General features: G+C 43.2%; 1 protein-coding gene and 1 pseudogene across 1 annotated transcript; both read right to left on the bottom strand.

Annotated features, from left to right (window-relative positions):
• The window catches only part of LOC116502609, a 46297-nt pseudogene that overhangs the window by 21358 nt on the left and 13224 nt on the right, over positions 1–11715 (bottom strand).
• LOC116503436 (zinc finger protein 24-like) lies at positions 7832–9085 on the bottom strand. The gene is made up of 2 exons (XM_032209845.1): positions 8283–9085; positions 7832–8021 (listed from the first exon to the last, which is right to left on the bottom strand). Exons 1-2 carry the CDS (start codon positions 8598–8600, stop codon positions 7899–7901), a joined length of 441 nt encoding a protein of 146 aa, XP_032065736.1. The 5' UTR covers positions 8601–9085; the 3' UTR covers positions 7832–7898.

Below are 11715 nucleotides of genomic sequence, written 5' to 3'. Positions count from 1 at the left end.
AGATGAGCTTTCCTGATTCCAATTATTTGGCCGGTTTCTTTCATGGCTTTCTAATTCCATTTCAAAGTTCTCTGTTCCATCTTGAGCATTGATCACTTGGAACAGTTCACAGGAATCTTGATTCTCCTGCCCGTTATTACCTTCAAAGCAAAAGAGAAAGGAAAATGATAAGGTTAAATAAAAAGATCAAACTGTAGAAAGTCTATGAATTGTCTTCTGAATTTTTCTGAAACTCCATTATGTTATATTTTGCATGACTACAGTGCTGTGATATGGATATGATTTTTATATTCATGAGTCATGAAAGCTTTGAAAATATTTAGAAAATATCTCTTTTCTTGCAATTATCTCTATATATGCAAATCTCACTCAAAGTCAGTTTTGCATTATGAAAAATCAGGGGAAACATCTAAAGAGGAATTAGGAGAAAACCTAGGATTTATTGGGGTGGGTTAAGGATATTTCACTGCCTAAAGTCTCATCGGCTTTCAAGGGCTCTTCTCAGTCCGCAGAGAACAGGCCCCTAAACTACTTTAGTGCGAGATCACGTGAGATCAATAGTGCAATATCTCATGCTAGTACTTTAGGACTGTGTTTTCTATGAACTGAGGACTGAATGAGATCTGGGCAAAAGTGTTTGAAACCAAAGAGATCTTTCCTCTGTTTGCAAAGCCTATTGCCCTGGATCTCGTGCAGGTTTCAGTTAGCTGAGGCCTAAAGTATATAGTGCGAGATCATACAGTATCAGTAGTGCAAGATTTCACGCTACTGATCTTGCATGATCTCTCATTAGGTGCTCTAAGTCTTCCAGCTTCTTCTCTATCCTCTCATATGTATTTGATAATTTCTGTATTTCTGAAAATATCTTTTGCAAGCTTAAGGTTTGTTTCTGCTGTTGAAATTGTGCCATTATCTCCAGCTAACAAACACAGCTGCTCTAGCTTGGAAGGTTAATAAAATTAAGCATAGATTCACAAAAACATTTTGTTTTCACTTTTCTCTGGTTAAAGATATACTTCAAAGGGACATCTATATGCTTCTCTTCTTATCACTCTCTATAACCAAGCAGTGAGACCATGTAGTGCCAAGCCAAAACAATCAGTGAAGAAAATAAAGTTTTCCATTTCCAATACACAAACCTTCCAGCCTCTGAGTAGCAGTGTTATTGTTGCAAATTTCCTTATTTCTTTTTGTATCTTTTTTGTATTTCAAATTAGAAAAAAGAGTCCAATTTTTAAATGGGTTAGGAGAACACCCAAAGTAATGAAAGAGGAAAATTTTAGTCCATAGATTACAGAGAATAATAAAAGAAAAAAAATAGAAGAACAAAACTTAATCCATTTGTTTAAAAAGGCTTGCATAAATTCCGTCCATGAAGATAGCATTTAAAAAGTAAGATAACCACTGTCCAAAACCATTCCAAATTTAATTCCACCACTTGATTCTTCTGTTCTCCAATTTAAAATAATTTTAAGTTTTTTATAGGCAGTCTCTTTTTAAAACAGTAAAAGTTCCTCACCAGCTGGTAACACTTTCTCTTTCCGTATCCTTCCTTTTTGGAGCCGCCCCGACTTCATCAGCCTTGGCTGGATTTTTTGTTGCTGGCTTGAAGAATTTCTCTTGCATTGATCAGGGACTTTGTGATGCCCCTGAGGTCAGCAAGACGTATTCTTCCTGTTCACCATCTCTTCGGGACAGTTTAGGTCCGATTGGACCAAACAGCAACAAAAGTATCAGCTGCGGTCTCGGAGCATCGAGACAGCACATCCGTAGCATTGCAACGTTGGCTCCTCCTCCACTTTAGGCCTGTTTTCTGCAAATGCACCAAAGTAGGCAAAGAAACTGATTGCTCGCTACATTGACGCAAGTTTAGTCTCAGCAGGATAGGGTGTTTATAGGCCAAGTGCGATTAGACAACATGAATTTGTCTTCAGTGCATAAGCTCTCACTCTCAAATAAGAAGGGGATCGTGGTCCAAAATGAAGAACTTTCTTAAGAAAGGTGAAATGGGGAACCAGGTATCACACATCAGTCGCACAAGAAGATCAAGGTATGTAAAAAGAGAAGTCATCTTCTGGTTGGCGATTCAATCGTAAGGGATGTAAATTTAGGAGAGGATATGGAGGTTTTAAAAGAGGTGAGGTGTCTGCCAGGTGCTACTGCCAGCAGAGACACGAAGTGTATTCTTAAGATAGTCAAGAATGCAAGTAAGGACTGTGACGTTGATGCTATTATACATCTTGGCACAAATGATATGTCTCAAAAAGATGTACTTTCTGTGAAGAATGATTTCCAGAGCTTGGGGTATGAACTTAGTAGTGTAAGTTGTAGGCTTATCTTTTCAGAGGTTTTACCAGTATATAAGGAACAAAAAGGGAAGGGCCAGCGTGTAGTAGAGTTTAATGTGTGGTTAAAGGAGTGCTGTAATAGGGAAGGCTTTGGTTTTATTAGTCATGATGCCTGCAGCTGGTCTAATGAAAAACTGTACAAAAGAGATGGTTTGTACCCATCCAAGAAAGGGACTGAGTTACTTGGCATTAAATTCATAGATTTTCTGGATAAAAGTTTAAACTGAACAGCGGGGACAGAGAATTAATTGATACAGAACATTTCTGTCCCTAGCAATCTAAAACTTATAGGGTTATCAGTGCATGTAACATAGATGTTTGTGCGGGTAAGATTATCACTCCTGCTGTCAAGCAAAACCAAGCATTTAATAGTGAGTGCCATACTATGTGCACGAATCATACAAGTGGCAAGAAAGTAGAGGCAGTCAGGCATAACACAGGTTATGTAGACAGTAAACACAGGGTCAATCAAAATGGATTCAAATGTCTATACACCAATGCACAGAGTATGAGGAATAAACAGGGTGAATTAGAAATTCAAGTAAATAAGGGCAGATACGACATTGTTGCCATTACAGAAACTTGGGATGAAACCCACAAATGGAACATACAACTAGAAGGATTTAAATTATTTAAAAGAAATAGACCAAATAAAAGAGGAGGTGGAGTTGCACTATATATAAGAAATAACTACATCTCTACAGAAATAGAGCACAACAATGATGAGAACTATCTTGAATGCGTTTGGGTCAATATTAAAGGTTGCGGGAAAATGACATTGCCATAGGTCTATACTACAGGCCACCCAACAAAGCAGAGGAAGTAGACGAACTTTTTGCTAGTCAGCTAACTAAGGTATGTAGGAAACACCAGGGAACTGCCAGAGGACTGGAAAAGAGCTGATGTGGTTCCCATCTTCAAAAAAGAAAAGAAAAAAAGATCCAGGAAGCTATAGACCTATCAGCCTGACCTCGATACAAGGAAAGATTCTGGAAAAGATAATCAAGCAACGAATTAGCGAACACCTAGAAGAAAACAAAGTAATAGCCAAAAGCCAACTTGAGTTTGTCAAAAACATATCATGCCAGACTAATCTTATTGCATTCTTTGACAAAGTGACAAAATTAGTGGACCAGAGGAATGCCGTCGATATAGTTTACTTGGACTTCAGTAAGGCATTTGATAAGGTAGACCATAACCTACTAGTAGATAAAGCAGAAGAATGTAGGTTAGACAGCACCACCACCAGATAGATTCGTAACTGCCTGACCAACCACACTCAACGTGTAGTCCTCAATGGAACTGCATCTACATGGAGGGAAGTATGCAGTGGAGTGCCCCAAGGCTCTGTTTTAGGCCCAGTACTCTTCAACATCTTCATCAATGATTTGGATGATGGAATAAATGGGAAACTCATCAAATTTGCAGATGACACCAAGCTGGCAGGAATAGCCAACACTCCAGAAGATAGGCTAAAGATACAGAAGGATCTTGACAAACTTGAAAATTGGGCATTATCTAATAAAATGAAATTCAATGATGAAAAGAGTAAGGTTCTACATTTAGGCAACAAAAATGAAATGTACAAGTATAGTATAGGTGGTACTTTGCTCAATAGTAGTAACTGTGAGAGGGATCTTGGAGTCCTAGTGGACAACCATTTAAATATGAGCCAGCAATGTGCAGCAGCTGCCAAAAAAGCCAACACAGTTCTAGGCTACATAAACTGAGGGATAGAATCAAGATCACATGAAGAGCGAAAATGAAGGCTAAAATCAGCTGGCCAGCATGCGCATGGACCTGGAGCTGTAAAGGGAATGCCTCACGTGCCCTAAGAAATAGCTCCGCATGCCACCTCTGGCACGCATGCAATAGGTTCGCCATAAGGGCCCTATAGCATCATATTGAGGGTAAAAGTTAAAATAAATGTATATCTAGGATTGTGAGGGGTCTGTAGATATTTTCATAGCCCTCTTTCTTGGCTCATTTAGTATACAGGTCCTCAAACGGAAGGCAGGATGGTAAAAATTGTTTTTTTCTGCAGTTCTAATTGTCTGTTGAAGTCTGTGTCTGTCTTGTTGGGTTGCAGAGCCGACCAGACAGTTATAGAGGTGCAGACGACAGCCTCAATAATTCCTCTGTAGAACTGTATCAGCAGCTCCTTGGGTAGTTTGAGCTTTCTGTGTTGGCACAGAAAGAACGTTCTTTGTTGTGCTTTTTTGATGTTAGATGTCTGTTGTGGCCCAGCAGGATCCGGTTGAGCTGTTGATGGACTTGGATAGCGAGGAACCATATGAGTCTGCCAGGGAAGATGTGGAGGACCCTGGGTAGGGTTCAGACTCAAAGCAGGGACCAGAGAGGCTGGTTGGCCACCAGGAGGAGCCTGAGGTATGGAGCAGTGGGGAGGACTCAAGGCAGTTTGTTCCTGATGCCAAAGAAGGGTGGAGAAACGGAAGCAGCAGCTGCGGAGGCAGATTCAGAGACGATAATTAAGCCCAGGTGGTTGTGGCTTGGCCCCTCCCAAGAGAGTATATAAGTAAAGAAGTGGGAGGAGTCATTTGCAAGACACAACCGTTTGAAACATTATTGGAATACTCTGTCTGTCGTGTATCTGTTTCTGTTGGATTTTCAACTAGTCTTGCATGTGAGTCGTGTCTGGGCCTTCAGCCAAAGGAGTTGATAAAGCAGCGATTAAAGAGTGGTAAACAGCCAAGCCTGTGTCTGGGTGATTTGCAGGTCGGAGAGGGGTCAGAACAAGTGTCCATTTGAAGTCTTGAGATATTATAGAACCTAGAAAGTTGAAAGTTCTATCTATCATAGGGGTATCTTATGTTGATACTGTGTGGTCTAGTATTATAGGAAGTGGTAGTATAGGCGGCTTTCCTAATAAGATACCTTATTGTACAGGTGTCTGATGGGGTTTTGCCGACCTCCACTTGCTGCTTCTTCTCTCTTAGAAAACTTATAATCCACTTATGAGTGTGGTCAAGCACAGCTAGCTGATTTAGTTTAATTAGAAGAATATCTGGAATGATGGTATTGAATGACGAGCTGAAGTTTACAAAAAGGACCCTTGCATAGGTCTTTGGAGATTCAAAATGTTGTAGGATGTAGTGAGAGCCATATTAACAGCATCACTTGCTGATCTATTTGCTCGGTAGGCAAATTGCAAGTGGTCTAACAGCAGATCCGTGATGGTTCTCAGGTGAACCGGCACCAGCCTTTCAAAGGTTTTCATAACTACAGATATAAGAGCAACCAGTCTGTAGTGATTCAGTTACTTGATGGAAGATTTCTTCAAACAGGGATGATAGTAGAGAATTTGAACATCTCTAATGATGTTCAAGCAGGAGTTATCTAGTCTCGACCTGGTCCTTTTCCTCGCTTTTTCCTGTGAAATAGACCTTTCATATCATTTTATGTAATCTTCAGAGGTACAGGGCCCAAAGGGATGGAGTCAGTTGTCGGAGGCTTGTCTGTTGTTGGTGTGTCTGAGATGGGGATTGTGGAGATAGGTGACAGTAGTTTGCTCTCAAACCTACAGAAAAAACACATTTGGGTCATCTGCCAGTTGTCAATTTCCTTCAGCATGGAAAGGTTTGCTGTACCTCGTGATATTTTCAAGAGTTTTCCACATGTTTGCAGGTTCATTTGTTGAGAGCGGATTCCTTAGATTTTCAGAGTAGCTTTTTTTTTGCTGTTCCGATCTCCCTTATTAATACATTATGCTTAACTTGAGGAGTTGAGACACCCCCTTGAGGAGTTAAAGACAACGACAAACAATCCTTTCACATGAGCTCCAGAGGACACATAAAAGCACACCTCATTCTTTTCAGCCTCCATAGATAAGTTCCAACAGAAATGGAAAAATACAGATAAGAAATGGCACAGAAAGCATCCAAGCAATTGAGCTCTTTCCTTCCTTGGAGTACGAGAAGGCCAGATCCTTCTCCCTCCCAGGAGACAATATCTGATTAGTGGTTTTAAAATAACAAACTAACTATAATCTGTCTCCTTGAACTCTCTGATTGAGGACTAGAAAACTCTTACCGAGTGAGACTACATTCCTATGGTTTTCAAGCATGACTTCAGAATGGAGTACTTTTTGGTCAGGATGCAGTTGAGACCATTCCTCCTCAGAGAAATACACAGCCACCTCCTCGAAGGACACAAGACTCTCCTGAACATGGAAAAAAGAACAGAACAGGAGGATTCGCAAAATCTGTTCATCTTCAACAAGGTTTTACACAAGGGGATAGAAGGGGAACTCATCAATTTAACAGGAATACCAAAACTCCAGGAGATATAACTCGAGATATGGAAGGATCAACAGCTTGAGCCATATCTAATTAATGAAATTCAGAAGCTAGAAATGTAAGGTTCTACATTTTGGAAAGAAAAAATAAATGCACAAGCATAGAACAGATGATATCAAGCTAAGCAGTAGTAAATGCAACAGGGATTTTGGAGTCCTAGTGAACAATCATTTCTACTTCTTGTAAACCCATACATAGTTGGGTTGGGGTGGGTTACCTAGCAGAACAAGTTAACCAGTGGCTTTTAAAAAATATCTCCTAAACAGAATCAGAGGTTAGAAATGACAAACCATCATGTCCCAATAATATTCTACAGAGGAAGCTGTATTGAAAGCAACTTGCACCTACTATTATGCTTTCTATGTCTCTCAAGAACACAAAAATTATCCAGTCCAAACAAGGAGGGGAAATAGGAGAGAGCACTCTGCACAACCACTATACTTACTGAAGGAAAGGGAGAATACAAAACTAACAATTTTTCTCTTTTTTATGATGTAAGAAATGTCCTTCTGGGTTCAGCTTCAAGTGGGGAAAAAGACACTGGAGACATGGAGGCTGCTTGGAAAGATGGTTTATTGTTGGACAGGGCCACTTGGTTTGAGCCCTGAACAGAAAAGGTGATCACATGCTTCAATGTTGGTGAAGAAGAAGAGAAGACTGAAGGAAGACCTTGCTAGGCTTTTTATACCCTGTTTAGTCCCAACTCTCTGTTTCCTGTTCCTGTGTAAGAAATGTATTCTGATTGGTTGTTAGACTCCCATGGGGCCATGCAGGGACTACTCTCTAGGCTGTGTTTTGAATCCAGGTATGGATGAGCTCTCAGATGCCATGCGGTCAGTTCCAATATCCCTTCCCCCTGCAGCTGCAGTGGAGAAGTCTTTATTATGTAAAAGTGGACTAGCTTGGCCCATTAACAGTGGGGATAGGCAGAAAGCTACAGGGAACTATTCTGTCTTTTAAAACATGTTTTTTTCTCCTCACATCCAGAGAAATATTCTGCCTTTTCGATATTTCCTAGGATATTTCATTTTTCTAGGAGAGGGCTGGATGATAACTTCCCACACTTACTTGATTTGGAGGTTCCACAACTGTTTGCGCTCCATCGTAAAAAACAGAAAACTTCATTCTTTGTATCTCTGTAAGAGATAAATCCATAATTAACAAAATTGGAGGAAATATTCTATAGAAGACAAAAGATAGTGAAGGTAAGACAGATGGGTAATCTGAAGATCCTTCAATTGCCTCCTGAGGTGTCCCGACTTGGATCTTCCCAAGGGATCCTCCTGCAAAATGGCTCCTGAGGGGGATTTGATGGATTCTTCTTTCCTGCAGGATCTCTGATCTCCACAGTGCAGCACTTCAAGTAGGAGGAAGGAAAAAAGAAGCAGAATTAATGCACATCACATGAAATAAAGTGGACTTTCTATTTGGAAGTCAACCTCAAAGCCCCCAATATCCATCAGTGAGGTTGAGTGAGAAAACAATGGAACAATGTCCTACAGGAATTGGTGAGACATCTCCACCTATTCTGAATGCCAGGGAAGTTTGGGAAGGAGGAGTGAAGAATTCAAACATATTCTTCATTCCCTTTTGAGCTCCCTAGACTAATGTGTCTCACCTGCAACTCAACCTGTTCTTTCTGCTCCTCCGCCTGGCTCAGGAGGAAACCTTCTGCCAGGGCCACCGCCTGGGAGCTGCTCTCTGCTCCACACTCCCGCACCCAGCCCTCCATCTCTGGGGGCAGAAGAGCCAGGAGCTGCTCCAGAACCACCAGGTCCAGCATCTGGGCTTTGGTGTGCTTTTCTGGTCTCAGCCATCGCCTACAAAAGTTGTGGAGCTTGCTGCAAAGTCCTCGGGGACCCTCAGCCTCCTGGTATTGGATGGTCCTGAAGTTGCAGGGATTAACTTCTGAATGGAGGATGGTTTCATCCATCATGCATGCGATCCGGGACTGAACCCGGAGGAGGGCTGGGCACGTGTCTCTCTTTCTCCACGGCCTCTCTTCGCATGGGAAGAGTCCCCACACAACATCAGGTCTTGATGCCTCCCTTGCAAATCTCTCCTGCAGCCTTTTCAGCGCCTGCGGAACTCCAAGGGTTAAGGAGAGCGAGTGTTACGTTCTAGAGAGGAAAAGGCTCGAGGACGCCCCTCCGTTCGCAGCCTCCTCTGGAAAGCAGCCGAAACGTTCGCCCTCTAGTGGACCAAAGGGGAAGCTCCTGTTCCTTTCTCACATCCCTCCTTTGCATCCCTTTGCACGGAAAGAACCCCACCCCACCCGGGGGACGTCTGGATTTCCCGCCGCCAGAATCTCCCGTGGCCTCTCAGGATTAAGGCGAGCGAGTGCCCGGTCCTAGAGCGGCGGCAAGCAGTTGTGATGTCACACCTCCTCCAATGGGGAAGCGAGCGGCGTTACCTTCTCTTGGCTGAGGGCGCCCCCTGGAGGATTCTGCCTAAAATTACAGGATTCCCCGTAAGGGCGGGAAAGAATAGGAGCAGAAAATAAACGGGACTTCCCCAAAAGGAGTGTTTTTCCCCTCGCCTCCGAAAGGTTTCCCTGCTCCTTCATTTACCAGAATCCCCCTTTCTCTCCCGCTGAAGGGAAGCCATTCCGGCCCTAGTTAAATCAACCTCATCTGAGGTAAAATTTACCTCAGACTTCATTTCTTTGAATCTTTTCTGCCCAAGGAGTCTTCTTTGCTGAGCCTGTGGAGCCTGCTGGAGCAATGGAGAACTTGGCCAAGGGCACCTTTAAGATGTTTATCATCCATCCCCATTCATCTATTATTATCTATCATTATCTATTATCTATGTGCATTTATGTATGTATGTATTTCTCTGTCTTGATCGATCTAGTTATCATCTCTATCAATCTATAGTCTATCATCTAATATTTCTATCCATATTTTTCTTTGTATCATAATTAGTTATATCTGGCTACGTGATTTTCCATCCTATCTAAACTATATCATCGAAACTAAATCTATCTATCTCCATATCCCCCCCCCCTCTCCCTTCCTCCCTCTCACACAGACACATTTTAGAAAGTTCCCATCTATGGACTTTTGGCGGTGTTTAGACAAAATGTTAAAAAAATAAAAGATAAGCATAAATATTTAAATAGGGGTAAAGATTATTAAAATTTGAAAATAAATGTTAATTAAAAGGGAGGCATGGGCCTTTGAAGCCTTAACCAACCTCCTGTCTACGCACTCCTCTAAAAGCCCCAAGTGAAATAGCAGAAAAAGGTTTACATATTTTTGAAAGACCAGAGAGCCAACACCAGTTCTTTACCCCACCACCACTCCAGGACTGCATCTCTTAAGAAGAAATATTTCCAGTAAAAGATGCTATAGATCAGGGGTGTCAAACACAACGCCTGTGGGTTGGATCCGGCCCACAGGGTTGTCCTGTAAAATATAAGGGGGCAGCCCACGTCACTTCAGCCCAGTCTTCCCAATGCGAAGAAGGTGCCTTTGGTCTGGTCTACCCAGTGTGAAGAGGAAACGTCGGGCCAGCAAGGCTTCGGCCAGGTGTACCCAATGTGAAGAGGAGACATCAGGCCAGCATGGATTCAGCCCGGTCTACCGAATGTAAACAGGACACATACCAGCAGTTTGGGGAATGGTGTCTTGGCCCCCTCCTTCAAACCTCATCCTCCAATGAACTTGTTCCCCACCCTTTCCATTGCCAGAGCTGTTTTTGTCTACTCCTGCCACCACAACTGGGATGAGGCAGGAGACTGCAAGCAGCCCAGTGCATCTGGCTGATTGAATTCCTCCACACGCTCCTTGGAGCTTCAGCCCAGCGGTTGCGGGGACTGCACCCATCTGTGCAAAGGTATGCATGTTTCCACAACATTAGAACTATTTTGGCTTTGAGCAAAAGAGCTCAAGCAGCACTTTTTTGCTACCCGTCACTGCCCCTGGAATACCAACTCGGACAGCGCCCACTTAATTACAACTCTCAGGACGCCATGGACTGTGCTTTTGTGGTGCATATGTTTTATGAAAGGAGAGATAGAGGATGGCAGAAATATGGAGGGGGAGTCGGCGTCCTAACAACCAACATACCCCCCCCTTCTTCTTCAACCTGTTCCAGCCACCACCAGACTTTGGACCCTTTCAGGCCTATAGGCGAGGGGGAAGACAAGACATTCCCCTGCATACTATCTATATATCTTCTATGGACCGTTGTTGGCTTCTGTTTTGGATTTTATCCAGCCATTCCAACTCTGAACATTGAGAGCCGACTTTTACCACCTGAACTCGCACTTTAACTTAATTAATTGCGCAATTTTTAATTTCTCCCTTTTCTTTCATCTTTCTCTTCTTTCTTTGTATGGGATATGTATGAGATATGTGTGAGATGAATGAATGGCCCACTTTTATAACCATATTGTTGTAAAATTTTGTGTTTTTTAACTTTCACGTGGGGACTGCTTGGAAGAGTGTATGAGTACGCATGATTCGGAGGACCTGCCGGGAGATGCGGGGGCCACGGGGGTGGTTGAGGGGACTAGAGACACGGGAGAGGGTCGGGGTATTACGGTCGTAACAGGGAGAGGCAGATACGGCGGGGACTTTAGGGCAGGCCATTACCGGGGAAGGAGGGTTCGCTACATTACAGAGATCCCTCCTTCCGGCCCTAGGAGTCCCACTCCGAGACCAGATGGCGTAAGCAGTCAGGACCCTGGTCTCAGGCTGTTGTCGCTAAATGCCAGGTCTGTTGTACATAAAGCTCCTCTCGTCCGGGACTTAATTTTAGATGAGAGGGCAGACCTGGCATGTATTACTGAAACCTGGCTGGGCCCAGAGGGAGGAGTCCCCCTTGTAGAACTGTGCCCAGAAGGATTTCAGGTGCTACATCAGCCGAGAGCCCAGGGAAGGGGTGGGGGTGTGGCCGCTGTTATCCGAGAGTCGTTAGTTCCTCGTAGAGTCCCTGCTCCGGAGATTGTCGGGTGTGAGTCTTTGCTGTTAAAGTTGGACCTCAAGGGTCAAGTGGGTCTGCTGTTAACGTACCTGCCTCCCAACAGCGTTGCAGCAGCCCTCCCC

This window comes from Thamnophis elegans, chromosome 2, assembly GCF_009769535.1.
Source record: "Thamnophis elegans isolate rThaEle1 chromosome 2, rThaEle1.pri, whole genome shotgun sequence".
NCBI lineage: Eukaryota > Metazoa > Chordata > Lepidosauria > Squamata > Colubridae > Thamnophis > Thamnophis elegans.
The sequence above is the reverse complement of the archived record's forward strand: the minus strand, read 5'-3'. Positions and strand labels throughout refer to the sequence as shown.